At 40.0% G+C, this 24,215-nt stretch overlaps 2 protein-coding genes across 2 annotated transcripts in view; both read left to right on the forward strand.

The window, feature by feature from the left end:
• The window catches only part of LOC6031781, an 85,145-nt gene extending 74,194 nt beyond the window's left edge, over positions 1-10,951 (forward strand). The window contains exon 7 of the mRNA XM_038257062.1: positions 10,083-10,951. Within this exon, the coding sequence (XP_038112990.1) occupies positions 10,083-10,357 (275 nt within the window). The 3' untranslated portion in view covers positions 10,358-10,951. The remainder of the gene's footprint in view (positions 1-10,082) is intronic.
• A 5,657-nt stretch (positions 10,952-16,608) lies between these two features.
• Positions 16,609-23,667, forward strand: LOC6031780 (laccase). Its single transcript, XM_038257947.1, has 7 exons — positions 16,609-16,735; positions 16,798-16,957; positions 17,012-17,558; positions 17,861-18,467; positions 18,527-18,757; positions 18,832-19,053; positions 23,409-23,667. The coding sequence occupies exons 1-7, from the start codon at positions 16,648-16,650 to the stop codon at positions 23,558-23,560; spliced, it is 2,007 nt and encodes a 668-aa protein (XP_038113875.1). The 5' UTR covers positions 16,609-16,647; the 3' UTR covers positions 23,561-23,667.
• The last annotated feature ends 548 nt before the right edge of the window (positions 23,668-24,215 follow it).

Below are 24,215 nucleotides of genomic sequence, written 5' to 3' on the forward strand. Positions count from 1 at the left end.
TGCCATTATTTAATTATAATGACCAATCACCCCATGCACTCGAACAGCGACACAAAAGAGACGGAAAATAACACAAAAAAAACAGGACTGCGCGTCCACACACGCACCGCACTACTGATGCCATTATTTAATTATAATGACCAATCACCCCATGCACTCGAACAGCGACACAAAAGAGACGGAAAATAACACAAAAAAAACAGGACTGCGCGTCCACACACGCACCGCACTACTGATGCCATTATTTAATTATAATGACCAATCACCCCATGCACTCGAACAGCGACACAAAAGAGACGGAAAATAACACGAAAAACAGGACTGCGCGTCCACACAGGCACCGCACTACTGATGCCATTATTTAATTATAATGACCAATCACCCCATGCACTCGAACAGCGACACAAAAGAGACGGAAAATAATACGAAAAACAGGACTGCGCGTCCACACACGCACCGCACTACTGATGCCATTATTTAATTATAATGACCAATCACCCCATGCACTCGAACAGCGACACAAAAGAGACGGAAAATAACACGAAAAACAGGACTGCGCGTCCACACAGGCACCGCACTACTGATGCCATTATTTAATTATAATGACCAATCACCCCATGCACTCGAACAGCGACACAAAAGAGACGGAAAATAACACAAAAACAGGACTGCGCGTCCACACAGGCACCGCACTACTGATGCCATTATTTAATTATAATGACCAATCACCCCATGCACTCGAACAGCGACACAAAAGAGACGGAAAATAATACGAAAAACAGGACTGCGCGTCCACACACGCACCGCACTACTGATGCCATTATTTAATTATAATGACCAATCACCCCATGCACTCGAACAGCGACACAAAAGAGACGGAAAATAACACGAAAAACAGGACTGCGCGTCCACACAGGCACCGCACTACTGATGCCATTATTTAATTATAATGACCAATCACCCCATGCACTCGAACAGCGACACAAAAGAGACGGAAAATAACACAAAAAAAACAGGACTGCGCGTCCACACACGCACCGCACTACTGATGCCATTATTTAATTATAATGACCAATCACCCCATGCACTCGAACAGCGACACAAAAGAGACGGAAAATAACACAAAAACAGGACTGCGCGTCCACACAGGCACCGCACTACTGATGCCATTATTTAATTATAATGACCAATCACCCCATGCACTCGAACAGCGACACAAAAGAGACGGAAAATAACACAAAAAAACAGGACTGCGCGTCCACACAGGCACCGCACTACTGATGCCATTATTTAATTATAATGACCAATCACCCCATGCACTCGAACAGCGACACAAAAGAGACGGAAAATAACACAAAAAAACAGGACTGCGCGTCCACACAGGCACCGCACTACTGATGCCATTATTTAATTATAATGACCAATCACCCCATGCACTCGAACAGCGACACAAAAGAGACGGAAAATAACACAAAAAAACAGGACTGCGCGTCCACACAGGCACCGCACTACTGATGCCATTATTTAATTATAATGACCAATCACCCCATGCACTCGAACAGCGACACAAAAGAGACGGAAAATAACACAAAAAAACAGGACTGCGCGTCCACACAGGCACCGCACTACTGATGCCATTATTTAATTATAATGACCAATCACCCCATGCACTCGAACAGCGACACAAAAGAGACGGAAAATAATACGAAAAAACAGGACTGCGCGTCCACACACGCACCGCACTACTGATGCCATTATTTAATTATAATGACCAATCACCCCATGCACTCGAACAGCGACACAAAAGAGACGGAAAATAACACAAAAACAGGACTGCGCGTCCACACACGCACCGCACTACTGATGCCATTATTTAATTATAATGACCAATCACCCCATGCACTCGAACAGCGACACAAAAGAGACGGAAAATAACACGAAAAAACAGGACTGCGCGTCCACACAGGCACCGCACTACTGATGCCATTATTTAATTATAATGACCAATCACCCCATGCACTCGAACAGCGACACAAAAGAGACGGAAAATAATACGAAAAAACAGGACTGCGCGTCCACACACGCACCGCACTACTGATGCCATTATTTAATTATAATGACCAATCACCCCATGCACTCGAACAGCGACACAAAAGAGACGGAAAATAACACGAAAAAACAGGACTGCGCGTCCACACAGGCACCGCACTACTGATGCCATTATTTAATTATAATGACCAATCACCCCATGCACTCGAACAGCGACACAAAAGAGACGGAAAATAACACAAAAAAACAGGACTGCGCGTCCACACAGGCACCGCACTACTGATGCCATTATTTAATTATAATGACCAATCACCCCATGCACTCGAACAGCGACACAAAAGAGACGGAAAATAATACGAAAAAACAGGACTGCGCGTCCACACACGCACCGCACTACTGATGCCATTATTTAATTATAATGACCAATCACCCCATGCACTCGAACAGCGACACAAAAGAGACGGAAAATAACACGAAAAAACAGGACTGCGCGTCCACACAGGCACCGCACTACTGATGCCATTATTTAATTATAATGACCAATCACCCCATGCACTCGAACAGCGACACAAAAGAGACGGAAAATAACACAAAAAAACAGGACTGCGCGTCCACACACGCACCGCACTACTGATGCCATTATTTAATTATAATGACCAATCACCCCATGCACTCGAACAGCGACACAAAAGAGACGGAAAATAACACGAAAAAACAGGACTGCGCGTCCACACAGGCACCGCACTACTGATGCCATTATTTAATTATAATGACCAATCACCCCATGCACTCGAACAGCGACACAAAAGAGACGGAAAATAACACGAAAAAACAGGACTGCGCGTCCACACAGGCACCGCACTACTGATGCCATTATTTAATTATAATGACCAATCACCCCATGCACTCGAACAGCGACACAAAAGAGACGGAAAATAACACAAAAAAACAGGACTGCGCGTCCACACAGGCACCGCACTACTGATGCCATTATTTAATTATAATGACCAATCACCCCATGCACTCGAACAGCGACACAAAAGAGACGGAAAATAACACAAAAACAGGACTGCGCGTCCACACAGGCACCGCACTACTGATGCCATTATTTAATTATAATGACCAATCACCCCATGCACTCGAACAGCGACACAAAAGAGACGGAAAATAACACGAAAAACAGGACTGCGCGTCCACACAGGCACCGCACTACTGATGCCATTATTTAATTATAATGACCAATCACCCCATGCACTCGAACAGCGACACAAAAGAGACGGAAAATAACACAAAAAAAACAGGACTGCGCGTCCACACACGCACCGCACTACTGATGCCATTATTTAATTATAATGACCAATCACCCCATGCACTCGAACAGCGACACAAAAGAGACGGAAAATAACACGAAAAAACAGGACTGCGCGTCCACACAGGCACCGCACTACTGATGCCATTATTTAATTATAATGACCAATCACCCCATGCACTCGAACAGCGACACAAAAGAGACGGAAAATAACACGAAAAACAGGACTGCGCGTCCACACAGGCACCGCACTACTGATGCCATTATTTAATTATAATGACCAATCACCCCATGCACTCGAACAGCGACACAAAAGAGACGGAAAATAACACAAAAAAAACAGGACTGCGCGTCCACACACGCACCGCACTACTGATGCCATTATTTAATTATAATGACCAATCACCCCATGCACTCGAACAGCGACACAAAAGAGACGGAAAATAACACGAAAAAACAGGACTGCGCGTCCACACAGGCACCGCACTACTGATGCCATTATTTAATTATAATGACCAATCACCCCATGCACTCGAACAGCGACACAAAAGAGACGGAAAATAACACAAAAACAGGACTGCGCGTCCACACAGGCACCGCACTACTGATGCCATTATTTAATTATAATGACCAATCACCCCATGCACTCGAACAGCGACACAAAAGAGACGGAAAATAATACGAAAAACAGGACTGCGCGTCCACACACGCACCGCACTACTGATGCCATTATTTAATTATAATGACCAATCACCCCATGCACTCGAACAGCGACACAAAAGAGACGGAAAATAACACGAAAAAACAGGACTGCGCGTCCACACAGGCACCGCACTACTGATGCCATTATTTAATTATAATGACCAATCACCCCATGCACTCGAACAGCGACACAAAAGAGACGGAAAATAACACAAAAACAGGACTGCGCGTCCACACAGGCACCGCACTACTGATGCCATTATTTAATTATAATGACCAATCACCCCATGCACTCGAACAGCGACACAAAAGAGACGGAAAATAATACGAAAAACAGGACTGCGCGTCCACACGCACCGCACTACTGATGCCATTATTTAATTATAATGACCAATCACCCCATGCACTCGAACAGCGACACAAAAGAGACGGAAAATAACACAAAAACAGGACTGCGCGTCCACACAGGCACCGCACTACTGATGCCATTATTTAATTATAATGACCAATCACCCCATGCACTCGAACAGCGACACAAAAGAGACGGAAAATAACACGAAAAACAGGACTGCGCGTCCACACGCACCGCACTACTGATGCCATTATTTAATTATAATGACCAATCACCCCATGCACTCGAACAGCGACACAAAAGAGACGGAAAATAACACGAAAAACAGGACTGCGCGTCCACACAGGCACCGCACTACTGATGCCATTATTTAATTATAATGACCAATCACCCCATGCACTCGAACAGCGACACAAAAGAGACGGAAAATAACAAAAAACAGGACTGCGCGTCCACACAGGCACCGCACTACTGATGCCATTATTTAATTATAATGACCAATCACCCCATGCACTCGAACAGCGACACAAAAGAGACGGAAAATAACACGAAAAACAGGACTGCGCGTCCACACAGGCACCGCACTACTGATGCCATTATTTAATTATAATGACCAATCACCCCATGCACTCGAACAGCGACACAAAAGAGACGGAAAATAACACGAAAAAACAGGACTGCGCGTCCACACAGGCACCGCACTACTGATGCCATTATTTAATTATAATGACCAATCACCCCATGCACTCGAACAGCGACACAAAAGAGACGGAAAATAATACGAAAAAACAGGACTGCGCGTCCACACACGCACCGCACTACTGATGCCATTATTTAATTATAATGACCAATCACCCCATGCACTCGAACAGCGACACAAAAGAGACGGAAAATAACACGAAAAAACAGGACTGCGCGTCCACACAGGCACCGCACTACTGATGCCATTATTTAATTATAATGACCAATCACCCCATGCACTCGAACAGCGACACAAAAGAGACGGAAAATAACACAAAAAAAACAGGACTGCGCGTCCACACACGCACCGCACTACTGATGCCATTATTTAATTATAATGACCAATCACCCCATGCACTCGAACAGCGACACAAAAGAGACGGAAAATAATACGAAAAAACAGGACTGCGCGTCCACACACGCACCGCACTACTGATGCCATTATTTAATTATAATGACCAATCACCCCATGCACTCGAACAGCGACACAAAAGAGACGGAAAATAACACGAAAAAACAGGACTGCGCGTCCACACAGGCACCGCACTACTGATGCCATTATTTAATTATAATGACCAATCACCCCATGCACTCGAACAGCGACACAAAAGAGACGGAAAATAACACAAAAAAAACAGGACTGCGCGTCCACACACGCACCGCACTACTGATGCCATTATTTAATTATAATGACCAATCACCCCATGCACTCGAACAGCGACACAAAAGAGACGGAAAATAATACGAAAAAACAGGACTGCGCGTCCACACACGCACCGCACTACTGATGCCATTATTTAATTATAATGACCAATCACCCCATGCACTCGAACAGCGACACAAAAGAGACGGAAAATAATACGAAAAAACAGGACTGCGCGTCCACACACGCACCGCACTACTGATGCCATTATTTAATTATAATGACCAATCACCCCATGCACTCGAACAGCGACACAAAAGAGACGGAAAATAACACGAAAAACAGGACTGCGCGTCCACACAGGCACCGCACTACTGATGCCATTATTTAATTATAATGACCAATCACCCCATGCACTCGAACAGCGACACAAAAGAGACGGAAAATAACACGAAAAAACAGGACTGCGCGTCCACACAGGCACCGCACTACTGATGCCATTATTTAATTATAATGACCAATCACCCCATGCACTCGAACAGCGACACAAAAGAGACGGAAAATAATACGAAAAAACAGGACTGCGCGTCCACACACGCACCGCACTACTGATGCCATTATTTAATTATAATGACCAATCACCCCATGCACTCGAACAGCGACACAAAAGAGACGGAAAATAACACGAAAAACAGGACTGCGCGTCCACACAGGCACCGCACTACTGATGCCATTATTTAATTATAATGACCAATCACCCCATGCACTCGAACAGCGACACAAAAGAGACGGAAAATAACACGAAAAACAGGACTGCGCGTCCACACAGGCACCGCACTACTGATGCCATTATTTAATTATAATGACCAATCACCCCATGCACTCGAACAGCGACACAAAAGAGACGGAAAATAATACGAAAAAACAGGACTGCGCGTCCACACACGCACCGCACTACTGATGCCATTATTTAATTATAATGACCAATCACCCCATGCACTCGAACAGCGACACAAAAGAGACGGAAAATAACACGAAAAACAGGACTGCGCGTCCACACAGGCACCGCACTACTGATGCCATTATTTAATTATAATGACCAATCACCCCATGCACTCGAACAGCGACACAAAAGAGACGGAAAATAACACAAAAAAAACAGGACTGCGCGTCCACACACGCACCGCACTACTGATGCCATTATTTAATTATAATGACCAATCACCCCATGCACTCGAACAGCGACACAAAAGAGACGGAAAATAACACAAAAAAAACAGGACTGCGCGTCCACACACGCACCGCACTACTGATGCCATTATTTAATTATAATGACCAATCACCCCATGCACTCGAACAGCGACACAAAAGAGACGGAAAATAACACGAAAAACAGGACTGCGCGTCCACACAGGCACCGCACTACTGATGCCATTATTTAATTATAATGACCAATCACCCCATGCACTCGAACAGCGACACAAAAGAGACGGAAAATAACACAAAAACAGGACTGCGCGTCCACACAGGCACCGCACTACTGATGCCATTATTTAATTATAATGACCAATCACCCCATGCACTCGAACAGCGACACAAAAGAGACGGAAAATAATACGAAAAACAGGACTGCGCGTCCACACACGCACCGCACTACTGATGCCATTATTTAATTATAATGACCAATCACCCCATGCACTCGAACAGCGACACAAAAGAGACGGAAAATAACACGAAAAACAGGACTGCGCGTCCACACAGGCACCGCACTACTGATGCCATTATTTAATTATAATGACCAATCACCCCATGCACTCGAACAGCGACACAAAAGAGACGGAAAATAACACAAAAACAGGACTGCGCGTCCACACAGGCACCGCACTACTGATGCCATTATTTAATTATAATGACCAATCACCCCATGCACTCGAACAGCGACACAAAAGAGACGGAAAATAATACGAAAAACAGGACTGCGCGTCCACACACGCACCGCACTACTGATGCCATTATTTAATTATAATGACCAATCACCCCATGCACTCGAACAGCGACACAAAAGAGACGGAAAATAACACAAAAAAACAGGACTGCGCGTCCACACAGGCACCGCACTACTGATGCCATTATTTAATTATAATGACCAATCACCCCATGCACTCGAACAGCGACACAAAAGAGACGGAAAATAATACGAAAAACAGGACTGCGCGTCCACACACGCACCGCACTACTGATGCCATTATTTAATTATAATGACCAATCACCCCATGCACTCGAACAGCGACACAAAAGAGACGGAAAATAACACGAAAAAACAGGACTGCGCGTCCACACAGGCACCGCACTACTGATGCCATTATTTAATTATAATGACCAATCACCCCATGCACTCGAACAGCGACACAAAAGAGACGGAAAATAACACAAAAAAAACAGGACTGCGCGTCCACACACGCACCGCACTACTGATGCCATTATTTAATTATAATGACCAATCACCCCATGCACTCGAACAGCGACACAAAAGAGACGGAAAATAACACGAAAAAACAGGACTGCGCGTCCACACAGGCACCGCACTACTGATGCCATTATTTAATTATAATGACCAATCACCCCATGCACTCGAACAGCGACACAAAAGAGACGGAAAATAACACGAAAAAACAGGACTGCGCGTCCACACAGGCACCGCACTACTGATGCCATTATTTAATTATAATGACCAATCACCCCATGCACTCGAACAGCGACACAAAAGAGACGGAAAATAATACGAAAAACAGGACTGCGCGTCCACACACGCACCGCACTACTGATGCCATTATTTAATTATAATGACCAATCACCCCATGCACTCGAACAGCGACACAAAAGAGACGGAAAATAACACGAAAAACAGGACTGCGCGTCCACACAGGCACCGCACTACTGATGCCATTATTTAATTATAATGACCAATCACCCCATGCACTCGAACAGCGACACAAAAGAGACGGAAAATAGCACGAAAAAACAGGACTGCGCGTCCACACAGGCACCGCACTACTGATGCCATTATTTAATTATAATGACCAATCACCCCATGCACTCGAACAGCGACACAAAAGAGACGGAAAATAGCACGAAAAAACAGGACAGGCACCGCACTACTCATTAAATTAGATGAGATTATACGGAGAAAAAAGAGTTCCCATAATCGTGGCTGGACAACATTTTCATCTTCGTAAATATTACGAATCAGCATGAATTTTAATCGGAAAAATCGCCAAAAAAAATCACACTGCATCGATTTTCAACGCTTCGTCGCCAAGTTATCAAGTTGAGCTTCGAATACTGGCGCATATATTTTGTGGCTCGAGATATACTCGTTTGCAGTAGCTTGTCTACCGATGTTTCCTACAACATGTAAGATATCGTAGCTTTTCGGTTTCTTTTGCCCTTTCCATTTTTGGATAACTGTCTAATGTTCATGCAAAAACTTTGTGACAAAGGACATTCCATCCGGCTACAAATAATTTGTTACCCGTGTGCTCCTTAAATCGCCTTTAAGTAGGCTTCATTTTGTCGTGATTTCGTAAGTTTATTTAACAGGTTTAATCGGATTCCAATAGAAGCTTTCTAAGCTTTTCATCGTTTATATCGTTTTCAAAGTTTTCAATGCTCGCGACGCCAATGGCTATCTACCTAAGGTATCGCGATTGAGGTCCGAAGGTTATGTGTGATGAGTCACCCAAAACCTCTTTTACGCAAATGGACCGACGTTTTACTTCCCCATCCTATAGAAGGCCAGGAGGATAAGGCGGGAATCGAACCCGCGCCCCATAGCAACTTAGGGATCGGCAGCCGAAGCCGCTAACCACCGCGCCACGAGGCCTGGACAATATTTAAAAAAAAAGTCTTGAGTTGAGTAGCAATCTTTTGATCTTTTTTGCAGCTGCCACCAAGCCACCACGCTTCCCCACAACAATCTCCCCCAACTAAATGTAAAATTGAAATTGAATTGAGCAGCACAAAGTGGTCCACAAGTACGCTGGAAAACTCTCCCAAAATAACCTAATTACAGTGTTTCATAAATTTCCATTTGCCAACCAGCCACCACTTCCGCCACCTCCTCCATCACCGCTGACTGACTAACAACGACCCAACTCTCAACTCGTTCCCTTGCGGGAGCATGCAGCACACCTCAACTATTTGCACATAAAAATTTAATTTCCCTCCCACTCCACAAAAAAAAACAACTCCACTAACTTTCAACTCGTTTTTTTTCCCCGCTCCAGGTGAAAAGCCAGCCGCGATGCAGCACGCCAACCGAAGTCAGGGCGGCGGCGGCGGCGGCGGTGGCAACCTGGACCAGGCAGCGGATCCGGCCACCAAAGCGGCGGCCACGAGCGGCAGTGCCCCGGTGGTGGCCACGGCCGCGGCACTGCGCCAGTTGCTACTGCTGATGCTGTTACTGTTGCTGGCACTGGCGCAACCCGAAAGTCGCCACTTGCCACGCCGATGGCAGTTGGCGCGAGCTTTCCCGCCGGTGGCTGAGACCACCCGGAGGTGAACCAGGTGAAAGTGGGCCGGTGAAGGCGGAGCGGCGGGCCCGGATTGATGCACAAAACGACGGAACACACAGCTGGGGTGGCGCCAGCCAGCTCCTGGAGCCAAATTAGGTTAAACAGTGAAAACAAAATGTAATACGAAATTGTACATGTGTGTATGTGTGTGTGAGTGTATGTGTGAGAGAGTAGATGAGTGGGAGTAGGAATAAGTTACCATTGTTAGCATTATATTGTGTGAATGGAACGATTGTTTGTAGCTGGGAAACCCACGCAAATCAATTTACACTAGCGATTGAGATTCGGAACGTGCCACGGTGTCGAGGTGCAAGCATCACCAGATTTTGGTTTAATTCAATCAACAAACCTGATGATAATTCTCAACGTTTTCGCAAATTGCCACAAAAATAAACGGAGAAAAAAACCTTTATTTTTTTTATTTAATTCGCAAAGCACATTATACGCTAGTACACATGATATACAATCTTAAATTTAAAAAAAAATAAAAATGTTAAAAGCATTACAAATACAAAAATACAACAATACAAAAAAAATACAAAAATATAAAAATACAAAAATGCAAAAATACAAAAATACAAAAATACAAAAATACAAAAATACAAAAATACAAAAATACAAAAATACAAAAATACAAAAATACAAAAATACAAAAATACAAAAATACAAAAATACAAAAATACAAAAATACAAAAATACAAAAATACAAAAAACAAAAATACAAAAATAAAAATACAAAAATACAAAAATACAAAAATACAAAAATACAAAAATACAAAAATACAAAAATACAAAAATACAAAAATACAAAAATACAAAAATACAAAAATACAAAAATACAAAAATACAAAAATACAAAAATACAAAAATACAAAAATACAAAAATACAAAAATACAAAAATACAAAAATACAAAAATACAAAAATACAAAAATACAAAAATACAAAAATACAAAAATACAAAAATACAAAAATACAAAAATACAAAAATACAAAAATACAAAAATACAAAAATACAAAAATACAAAAATACAAAAAATACAAAATACGAATGCCTAAGGCCAAAATACTCACTTAACACTTACAGATCAAATAATTGCATTTTTGCAACAAGTCATATCTGGAGTTTTTTTGAAGATCCTTTAAGCTATTGTGTTTTATATGTTTATAGAACCTAATAATAAAAAGTCTTAATATTTTGTGATCTTCATTGTTTTAAACTTTTTAATTTTTTTTTACTTTTCGGCGCTCAAAAACAAAATGACATCAAACCAATTCCCTTTCGCACCATCACAGCCGGAAAAAAACTGCCACGTCAGGTTGGTTTCCCTCCGGTGATGCTCAATGAAGGCACCGTGCCACGTGGCCCCGAAAGCTCAAGCCCAGCAGGCAGGATGCTGACCCGGTTACACGACAAATGGCAAACACTAACAGAAGGCAAAGCTCAGCAGCTGCATCCCTTCCACAAACGGGAGAGAAAAGAAGCGAGGAAGTGAATGTGAAAAAGAGGCAAAGTGAAATGTAAATTTAATTTTAGGTTTCTACCAATGCAGCGTTTTTTAACCATGTAAAAAGGAACTTTCTCTCTCCACTGAAATAGTTTTTCTTTTCGAACCGCCCTTTTATCTGCGGAAGAGGTAAAAGTTACTCCGTTTAAAAAAGTCTGTTGAAGAGAAGTTTGAAAAAATAAAACTGGTGCAATTTTCCCCTGTGCAGTAATCAGATCCTCCTCGCCCTGTCCTGTAGTCTGTGTTACTAACAAAATGAGACTTATATTGTTTGAAGTAAAGAGAAAAATATATATATATATATGTAACCATTAGATAGTGCAAATGTTTCATCAATCGAAGTCAATAATGAAAAGTGTATGACAAAATCAAGAGAAAATAAAGATTGAAGTACCGGATTAGTATTATTCATATACAGCCAGGTGATGTATTTTTCATTTCTAAACTGTCCGAAATTCATTGCACTGCACTGTCAAAAAACCTCGCGACACAATTTTAATTGCCCCCATTTTTTTATTGTGAAATCTGTAGAACACCAAATTTTTATTCAGCAATTTTGCTTCGCTAGGAGACGGTGATTTTAGCGGATTGCAGACAGGATTTCGCCATGTGATGTGGTGATTATCTAAGCCCATGTTGCCGAGGAATCGACAATTACACTCAAAAAAATGAGTTCGCGTAAACGTGAACAGAGTTCATGCCACCGGGAACCAGGAAGAAAACTGTTCACTTTCATGGTGCAATGCACTATAAAAGTTGAACAGTTTTCTTCCTGGTTCCCGGTGGCATGAATTCTGATCACGTTTACGCGAACTTATTTTTTTGAGTGTAGGAATAACACCAATTCCACCTGAACCAGATTCTCACCACCTTGACTGCCTTTCAATGCCGACCGCTCCCATCTTCACCGCGCACCATGGACAAGGAGAAGGAGTTGGAAGACAAGAAGTGTTAATGTTCCGCTTTTTTAAGGGGATAAGGGAATTTCTTCTTGGTATCACCTAGTAAGCATTGCTTGGAGTTGTACAGTTTTTGGAAACACAGAAATAAAAGTTGAATTTTGGAATGTTGAAAATTTGGTTGGTTGAATATTACCACTTTTTTGAATAATATTACATAAAAATGTGTAACAATGTGAACCTGACGAAAAAAAAGCAAAGCAATCCACTTTAACAACCCCCAGGTCTTTTGTGGGCTCTGCTGCAAGTTTCTGCTCATTTCTAGGCATCCGAAGGTTATGTGTGGTGAGTCACCCAAATGGACCGACGTTTTACTTCCCCATCCGATAGAAGGCCATGAGGATAAGGCAGGAATCAACCCAGACACTGAGGGATCGGCAGCCGAAGCCGCTAACCACCGCGCCACGATGCCCTCAAAAAATGATGAAAATTCATCATTTTCTGGGGTAAAATTTATAAAAAAAATTTGACACAGAATCTGTCACCATGTCCTGACGAATATCACCATCATTTTTTTCTGTGAAGGTAATAGGTCTGGGATATACTCTAAGCAAGCGTTGCGACAGGTTGCGATCATTATCATAGTGTGCGAGTTTTTTCCAAGGCTTACAATCGAATGCTGTTGTCAAGACAATTTCGTTTAATTATTTAGGGTTTTGATTATTTCTCTCAAGGCAAACATCTGATGTTGTTGTCGAGACGATGAATAACAACACTGCAAAAAAATGTTGAGTTTTGGGATGTTGTAAACTTGGTTGGTTGAATATTTCACATTTTTTTAGTACTACTACAAAAAAGAGTAAAAATGTGAACCTGATGAATATTCATCAGATACTGATGAAAATTCACCAATTCCTGATGTAATATTACACATTTTTTGGACACAAATTCTGCCACAATTTCCTTAAGAATATTGCCATCATTTTTTCTGTGAAATGTTCTTAGCTTTCCGGACTGTTTAAAAAAATACATTTTATGATTCATTTGGTATCTTTGACAAATTGTAGACATCAATTAATCCTGTCCAGAAAAAAAAATCCAATAAAAAAAACTATTCCGAAAAACTACTACTCAAAAATGGAACTCCAAAAATCCGCACTTTAAAGTCGTAGAAAAAGTGTTTCAATCTTGGGGTTTTGACTGATGGTTCAGAAACAAGGGTCCAGAAATATTAAATAGAAATACAAAAATAATCACGATATGCAATGATGCCTTTCACAGCCTTAAAATTGTTTTTATATTTCTAGAGAGTACGGGCAAAGTATTTTTCGCAGTTATTGTTACTTTTTATTAAAAAATGTGTATCTCAGGAACGAGAAGACCAATCAAATTAAGAGAGATTGTTCCTAATATAAATCACAAAAAAAAACAAACTTCAAGTGACCCAATATATGAAAAGAAGAAAAAAAAAGAAAATTAAAAGCAATGGATCTGCAAAAAAAAATAGTAGTTTATGCAACAAGTTGCAAAAAGAGGATTTTTTCAGCATGAGTCGTACATTTATCCAACAAGGTTCACCGAAAAAAAAGCGAGTAGTTTCACGACAGAATTGCAAAAACATATTTTTTGCAACTCCTCTATGAAACTACTTATTTTTCTGTACTTCCTAAGTGACAAAATAGCCTGCTTTCCATCGTCCAAGAGTGATGAATTGAGCAATTCTGTGAGACTTTTTTGAAGCTTTTGGTATGCCCAAAGAAGCCATTTTGCATCATTAGCTTGTCCATATAATTTTCCATAAAAATTGGGCAGCATGATACATGAAAATCAAAAAATCTGTATCTTTTGAAGGTATTTTTTGATCGATTTTTTGTCTTCGGCAAAGTTGTAGGTATGGATAAGGACTATACTGAAAAAGAAGATACACGGTAAAAAAATTGTTTGATGATTTTTAATTTCACTTGTTGTCACCAAAACTTGATTTGCAAAAAAAACACTATTTTTTTTATAAAAATTTTAAGGGACATTAAATTCCAACTTTTCAGAAATTTTCAGAATGGTTATGAATTTTTGAATTAAAACTGATTTCTTCAAATAAAAAAATATTTTAGCAACTGAGGGTCGTATCCACAAAGTAAAAAAAAATAAAGAGAATTTTCTCAGCTTCTCAAAAATATTTTTTCAAAAGTGTGCAAACATGGGCACATATTTAAAAAAATAATAACTTCAACTATTCTCAAGAAAGTTACCTAAAAATAGCTTTAACATGAAAACGGTCCACTGTATAAAAATTTCACTAAACTTTTTTTTAATTGCAAATTAGATTTTACATCGAAAAATGAAGTTGAAAAATTTTTGCGACTGTAAAATTGTTTTTTTTTTTAATCAGTATTGATTCACAAGTTTATAACTCGGTCAAAGGTATTTTTGCCTGATCTGGAAATCTCTTAAAAGCAGGCATTTGATGTCCCCTAAAACATATCAGAAAATAAAAAAAATAAAAATAGTGTTTTTTTTTTTGCAAATCTAGTTTTAGTGACAAAATATGAAATAAAAAATCACCAACCGTGTATCATTTTTTTTCAGTGTAGTCCGTATCCAAACCTACAACTTTGTCGAAGACACCAAATCGATCAAAAAATACCTTCGAAAGATACAGATTTTTGAATTTTCATATATCATTTTTGTATGGACAGTTGCCAAATTTGTATGGAAAAGTATGGGACCATCCATAAACCACGTGGACACTTTAGAGGGGGGGGGGGTATGGCGATTGTCTACGATCCATACAAAAAAGTTTTTTTTGTATGGACAATTGTCCACGAAGGGGGGGGGGGGGTAAGAGATTCCCAAAAAAGTGTCCACGTGGTTTATGGATGGTCCCTATATGGAAAAACTAATGATGCAAAATGGCATGTTTGGGCATACCGATGGCACCAAAAAAATTTCAGCAGGATTGAAAAATATAAAAATTAAAATAAAAAAAATCCTCTGTAATTTATCTGTCCTCTGTAATTATTTTATTATAAATACGATGAGTGCTGAAAAATCATGTTTTGCAACGAGTTGAAACACCTTTTTTTGCAATTCCGGAAAATTCCATTTCAATTTGATTTTTCAGTTAAACGTTTGTGTCCCTACTTTAATGCTGTTTGCCTTCAAAATAAGTCCTAAATCCCATCGAAAAGTATTACTTTTCGTTAAAACTACTGAAAAGTAATCTCAAATGGATGCTGAAAATCGATGAAAAGTCGGTAGTTTCGACAACCAATTTACGATACGATTCAAAGATTTTTTTTTTCAGGATCGAAAAAGATGTTGTTGTCATCGTACTTATCTTACTCAGCAGGGGCATGCTGTGTAAACTCACGACCTGTGTTGGAAAATATCCATTTAGAAACAATTTGCATTCCTTCTATTCATATTGATTAAATTTGAACTATTTGTTAAACTAAATGAAACGAGACGCGATGTGAAGAGTACACGCAAGTTAATACCGAAAGAATTTAAAATCAAAGCGATATGAACAATCACCAGAGCCATAGAATAAAAATTTTAAAAAATGTCACACGATCCGGAAATAATGTGAACTCCAAATGACCACCCTGCCATTCTACTCAGTAATTAGTAAGTACTATCAATCAGATTTAAGAATGAAATCTCTACGTTTTCCAACGTTGAGAAGGTCACAGCTTCCCATATAGACTGTATGACTGGGTTTCCTAACGTTATGAAATGTAAGACAACGCGATAAGCCAAAAATTCGGGAAGCTGATTATCGGTAGAAAAAAACGACTACCCAAGAACAAATCACTCCACTTGCTTTAGTCATTGTTTTGTTCTCGAGCCGCGAGTACGGCGCTGTGTCGCCATGAACTTGCTAGTTTATGTTGTAGGATTAACCGTTTTGAGCAAGGATGTTGAATCATTTTTCGGATTCCCACTGATTACCGAACCAAGTGAGTTTTGTTTTAATGTTGTTAAGAATCGTTGAAGAATCTCACCTGATAATGGTCCTTAGAGTATTTATGGCGGGAATTGCTGATTCCCACCAGTGTCCTGGTCGTCAACCATCCTTTGGAGTACCCCGGGGAAGAGTGTGACCGACCTTGTGATCCAAACGAACCTCCCAGGATCTGCTACTACCACTGGATTATGGAGAGCTACACCGCAATGGGATCGTAAGATGGAACGGTTTTGTGTCGAGACTATGTTGCTGAACATACTTCTTGCAGATCTTGCTGGGACTGTATTCGCGGGAATCGTGCCCACTGCTTTCACGCACAGTGCGTAACTGGTAGTGGTCGGGAGCGTGGTATCGTGTCGATTAACCGGAAGGTGCCGGGTCCACCGATCGTGGTCTGCCGCAACGACACCATCGTGGTGGACGTTTCGAACGAGATGGACGGCCTTGCGACGGCCATTCACTGGCACGGATTCCACCAGCTCGACTCACCCTGGATGGACGGTGTCCCCATGGTAACGCAGTGTCCAATTCCGGCGGGAACGAGCTTCCGGTACCGGTTCCAGGCAGTGGACCCGGGAACTCAGTGGTATCACTCGCATTCCGGCTACCAGAAGGCTAACGGACATCTCGGGGTGGCAGTCGTGAGGAATCCCCACGATGTGAACATAAACCTGTACGATTACGATCTGACCGAGCACGTGATGCTGCTTTCCGACTGGTCGGAACATACGGTGGAAAATTGGATCCCCGGACAGCAGAGCTCGGCACTGAAGGTGGACTCCATATTGATCAATGGACGTGGGCGGCACTATAATGTAAGTTGAAAAAGGTATAATAAATACAATGAAATCTTCATCAATCTAGTAATCTTATTGGACATAAGCGCAGCCAACTCGAAGGAAGCATCCTGAAAGGACTTATGGTTAGAACGACCCAAGGTCTTTCTTGCCGTTATTATTGATTGTATACTATAGTTTCGAGGATCCCCTTTGTCAGAAAAAAATATATTTTTATGCTGTTCATTTATAGAATCACCATAAATTTTCAACAGCCCGTCATTTTTTTATAATTAATAATACAAAACGTACCGTGAAAAACGTAAAACAAAATATTCCAGAACTACACCAAGAAGTGGGCCACGGCTGTCCCGTTGGCGGTATTCCGAGTACAACCGAACAAACGCTACCGGTTCAGGATGATCAGCGGAGGCAGCCAGTACTGCCCGTTCAAGATGCAGATCGAGAAACACCGGATGGAAATCATTTCCACGGACGGAGGCGCGGTCCAACCCCAAATGGTGGACACCCTGATTTCCTTATCCGGTGAACGGTACGACTTTGTACTGACGGCCGATCAACCACCGGGCAACTACTGGATCCGAGTTCGTGGCATTGCGTTCTGTAACAAGAACCCGGTCGAAGGTTTTGCGGTGCTGTCTTACGCCGATCCAAGTGTTTCGACGGAAGCGCTCAGCTATCCCGAGGAAGATCCTCCTAAGTACGAGCACGAATATCCAGAAGGTATAATCTTAAACCGTCACACGGATTCCTGCTACCGAGGCAAGGACGAGAATATCTGCACCTCAAAGCTTGAATCTCACGAAGTTCATCGGGATAGTGCGCTGATTGACGCTGTGCCGGACAAGCAGTTCTACTGGGGATTCACTATCGTTGAGGCGGACAACAGCTGGCTGTTCTCCAACGAGGGATTCGTTCGGTTTACCAGTAAGTGCATTTCAGGCTATCGATTCGTCAAATTCCTACTCAATTTAACTTTCATTCAGCCGTACGCGATGCGTTCAACGTGTTTGGCGTGACGAACAACATCAGCTTGGTGCCACCCAGCTTTCCCCTGTTGACCCAGCCGGAGCAAATTACGGACGTACAGCAACAATTTTGCAACGAGACAAATCTCCCACCGAAATGCGCAAACCGAACGCACTGCTTCTGTACCCACCTGCTGAAGGTAGACCTTAACGACATTGTCGAGATTGTGCTGTACGACACGGCACCGTGTAAGTGGTTTTATTCCAGCAAACAAGCATTATACGTCGGCGACCCCCTAATTTGGAAAATTCCATTCGGACAGATGCGCAAGATTTTTACCACCCATTCCACATCCACGGACACCGGTTCATCGTCACCGACATGGGCCGCCTGCCCCAGCTAGGACTGCACGAGCGACTTCAGCGGCTGAAGCAGGGAAAGCACGCCCGCAAACCGGGCACCGACTACAACCCACCGTACAAGGATACCGTGTCCATACCGAACCAGGGCTTCGTCCGGACGCGCTTCCGAGCCAATAATCCCGGTATGTATGTGTGCACTGGGCGAGGGGCGGACAAGTATTGATAAAATACCACAACATGATGTTGAAACAGACAAAGCAGACCATGTCGATATTATGCTTTTCTTACGCAATTTAAGTTTTACGCCGATCAGATTTTTCTATAAATGAGCAGTTCTCTCAGATTTCGGTCATACGATTTTTTTTTTGTATTTTTTAATTCGACTGAAACTTTTTTGGTGCCTTCGATATGCCCAAAGAAGCCATTTTGCATCATTAATTTTCCATACAAATTTGGCAGCTGGCCATACAAAAATGATGCATGAAAATTCAAAAATCTGTGTCTTTTGAAGGAATTTTTTGATCGATTTGGTGTCTTCGGCAAAGTTGTAGGTATGGATATGGACTACACTGGAAAAAATGATACACGGTAAAAATAATAATATTGGTGATTTTTTATTTAACTTTTTGTCACTAAAACTTGATTTGCAAAAAAACACTATTTTTATTTTTTTTATTTTTTATATGTTTTAGAGGACATCAAATGCCAACTTTTCAGAAATTTCCAGGTTGTGCAAAAAATCTTTGAGCGAGTTATACATCCGTGGAACTCTGAACAAATTTCTGCTCAAAAAGTGTGACGAGAAATCAGTTCATTAGTGTTCTACGATAAATTTGTCCTGGATGATTTCTCAGCACACTACGATCTCATAAAAGAAAATGTATACCAGTTAGACTGACATTCGTGGCAACGAATCAAAACAAACAAGCTCATCACGATTTGCAACATTTTATTAACTAAAAATTGAGTAAAAATGTGTTTCCGTTAAACTGGCCATCACACGCAATGTTAAGCGTTTTGCGTTTTGCGTCTTCCATAAACAACCATCTTAACAAGAGTACAGATTGAAAGTTAAAAAAAACTTGGCCTGGTGACATCAACTAAGACAACAGAAGTGATCACTTGGAGGCATATTTAAAATTGCTTCATTGAACCACTTGTTTTCAAATAACTACCGTTCCTTTCAAGCGTAATGTTTATTTCAGTTCAACTAATGTCTTCTTTGTACAAGATTCATAAAAATAATGCTCGTAACAAATCCAACTATCCCCAACCACCGGAAAATAATCCATTCAGATGGCACTTCTCCGGTTCTCGATTAAATGATGTTCACACTAAACATTTTTCATCAATTTTTTTTTATGGAGATCCGTTTCTTTTAGGACGCAATGGAATATGAACGGAAATGGTTCCTGAAGATGGACGGAAATTTGTAAACATTAGAAAATTGTTTTTTTTTTTTTTTTTGCATGGCCAGCTACGATGTTGTTTTCTTTTATGTGTATAACAGTTTATTCCAGTTTCTATCAGTCAAGGGGTTCTAAAGTTGTGTTTCGAGTTATTTGCTCAGGCTGGAGAAAAAATCGTGCTGTTGATCAACCCCTCGGTTAAATCTATTATAAAATCTGTTATAAAAGTTGGAGCTCTCCACCGCTAGAGGCAGCACTGTATAAATCCCTCTTTTTGAATCTCAAGTTCTACCGATGTGGAGTTATTCATTTTTGAATTAATACTGTTTTTTTTTTTTTCAAAAAATCGAAAAATTGGTCGCAAAAATTTTTCAACTTTATTTTTCGATGTAAAATCAAATTTGCAATCAAAAAGTATTTTAATAAAATTTTGATAAAGTGCAAGGATTTCAAGTTAAGTCCATTTTTAGGTGACTTTTTTGAAAATAGTCGCAGTTTTTCATTTTTTTTTAAATTAGTGCACATGTTTGCCCACCTTTGAAAAAAAATAAAAAGCTGAGAAAATTCTCTATATTTTGCATTTTTGAACTTTGTTGATACGACCCTTAGTTGCTGAGATATTGCCATGCAAAGGTTTAAAAACAGGAAAATTGAGTCCCACCCAAACAACACACCATTTTCTAATGTCGATATCTCAGCAACTAATGGTCCGATTTTCAATGTTAAAATATGAAACATTTGTTTTTCCGATCTTTTCGAAAAAAAATATTTAAAAAAAATTTAAACCAAGACATACATTTTAAAAGAGCGTAATATTGAATGTTTGGCCCTTTTGAAATGCTAGTCTCAGTTTAAAAAATTTGAAAATATTTTTTTCAAAAAGATCGAAAAATTTCACCATTGTTTCATATTTTAACATTGAAAATCGAACCATTAATTGCTGAGATATCGACATTAGAAAATGGTGTGTTTGTTGGGTGGGACACAGAAAACATCAATTTTTCTGTTTTTAAACCTTTGCATGGCAATATTTCAGCAACTAAGGGTCGTATTAACAAAGTTCAAAAATGCAAAATAAAGAGATTTTTCTCAGCTTTTCAAATTTTTTTTTCAAAGGTGGGCAAACATGTGCACTAATTTAAAGAAAAAATGAAAAACTGCGACTATTTTCAAAAAAGTCACCTAAAAATGGATTTACAGTCGACTCTCTGGCTGTCGATCTTCTCGATATCAATAATTCTCCATCTATCGATGAATTCTTCAGTCCCTTCAATCTGCATACTTCAATTATCTTCATTCCTCGATATTTTCCCTTGCTTGAAGGATCTCTTCCTCGACGGTCCCTTGGATTCTGTTTGCTTTAAAAATCTCTTCCGGTTGTCAATAATTTCACTTTCTTATGGCTTGCATAGAGATTTTTCTTGGCGAAACGAAGCTTTGAAGGGTGTTTGACATTAGTTTGTTTTTGTTTGATGGACGTTGCCATGCTTCTTTCCCATAGCTGGGTATCAAGAAAAAATATTTTTGCAATTCCGTCGTGAAACTACTTACTTTTCCTGTCTTTCTTGAACGACGAAATAGACTACTTTTCTGTACCAAAAATAGCAGAATCGAATAGCAACACTTTTCAAAATAAATGCTGAAAAGTTCTACTTTTCAGCACTCAAATGGGTGCTGAAAAGTTGGACTTTTCAGCACTTGTTTCGAAAAGTAACACTTTTCAACATTTTTTTGATTTAAACGATTTATTGACAAAATACATGAAAATTTGACATAAAATTCCACTCAGTGTGTGTTTTTTGGAATTGCAAAAAATGTTGTATGGAACTCGTTGCAAAACTTGATTTTTTCAGCACTCTTCGTAATTATCCAACTCGGTGAACCTCGTTGGATAAATGTACGACTCGTTCTGAAAAAACATCTTTTTGCAGCTTGTTGCATAAACTACTATTTCAATCGAGTCTTCATTTTGCATCGTTCTGTAAACTGTAAACTTCCTCGACGGTCCCTTGGATATTGACAACCAGAGAGTCAACTGTAACTTGAAAACGGTGCACTTTATCAAAATTTCACTAAAGTACTTTTTGATTGCAAATTTGATTTTACATCGAAAAATGAAGTTGAAAATTTTTTGCGACCAATTTTTCGATTTTTAAAAAAAATCAGTATTGATTCAAAAATTTATAACTCGCTCAAAGATTTTTTGCACAACCTGGAAATTTCTGAAAAGTTGGCATTTTTTGACCTCTAAAACATATCAAAAAATAAAAAAAAATAAAAATAGTGTTTTTTTACAAATCAAGTTTAAGTGACAAAAAGTTAAATTAAAAATAACCACTTTTTTACCGTGTATCAAGATCAAGACCTCCTGTTGAATTTAGAACCTGCAATAAAAATGAGTCGATGTTGAGCTTTTCTAAAACCGCCCGGAAAATCAAATCTGGACTGCGTATTAACCAACACTCGCCACCTCATCCGCATTAATTAACCATAATACTAAAAGCTTTACCTGATATCGAACATAACCGCTCATAAAAACGGATCATAGAAAGCTTGCATCAAAAGCGGATTTTATGTGTACTATTATTTCGTAACCCTTAGCTTTTTAAACCTTATTGAGTGAAGCTAATTTGATTTACATCTAATTTCGCAGAAGATACGTTTAAAGTTGGTTAAGTATTCTTTAAAGGCATATTTATACATGTCTTTGTTTTTCACTTTCTCAATCAATGACAATCACAATCAAAATTCATGTTCCTATAGTAACAGGTATAATTTGTTTGTATTTCGAGCCGTGGTAATCCTATCAATGCCAAGTTAAATCGGATTGTTGTATGTAGGTACTTCTGAGTTGAATACGACTATTCTTTGCAATGTGTATGAATGGCGTGCACAGTTAAAACCTAGTCCAAAATTAATGTATGGTTTTTGTAAAATTTCTACATACAAAGCTTTAAATAAAGGATTTAATAAAAAATATTTTGATTCTGGATTAAAAAGACCTTTTTTCAAAGACAGCAATTAGTACGTGTAACTAAAGTCATAGTATTTTACATAGTAAACAAACGGCACTCAACCCCAAAATAAATCATTTTCCACTAAAAATCTTCACCAACTGTCATTCGCAGGATTCTGGCTCGTGCACTGCCATTTCGAGTGGCATCTGGCCACCGGCATGGGCCTGGTTCTCCAGGTGGGCGAGGTGGACCAAATGCCGAAACCGCCTGCCGATTTTCCCCGCTGCGGCAACTTCAAGCCGGACGTACTGGAGCGACAGTGAGTGGTATTTTGCCCTAGGCTCGGATGGGGTATTTCGTGGGATTATATGAACTATCAAAAAAAAATGTGAAGAATGAGTGAGCTCAATAAAATTCAGATCAACCAAAAGAGTGGGTTGTTATTACCGAAAATGATGACCACGTTTTAAATATTTGACCAATAATGAAGCCTCTGTTCGTATTGATTGAGTTGATTGAATTGAATTTAAATAGACAGATGCCATACCGAACAATCAATGCACCATCAATAATTGCCGTATGGTCCGTGAAATTTGTGAACCTTTTGTTCAGCATGCTAATTTCGAGGAAAAAATGGGCTCCAATTAATAATCTCGTCAAACAATATTTGATGAGATTTGAAAAAAATGGTAATGGTTGATATTTTGATAAACATATGTATCACAAAGGATGATCAACAATAATCAGTTTGTTATTCTGTAAGGAAAAGGTGATACGAATTTGAGGAATGAAGTGGTTAAATTTCATACCAAAATTTATATCTAACAAATAAGTATGTTAATTTGATTTACTTTTCAATGTGCCAATTTTGTAATTAAATCAAAACAGATAAATGATAAATATACGAGAAAAATCAGAATTGTTTTACAAGGCAATGATAAGTCAACCTTACATTGCAGAAACAAAAACTCTTTCAGA

This window comes from Culex quinquefasciatus, chromosome 2 (assembly GCF_015732765.1).
Source record: "Culex quinquefasciatus strain JHB chromosome 2, VPISU_Cqui_1.0_pri_paternal, whole genome shotgun sequence".
Classification (NCBI taxonomy): Eukaryota; Metazoa; Arthropoda; class Insecta; order Diptera; family Culicidae; genus Culex; species Culex quinquefasciatus.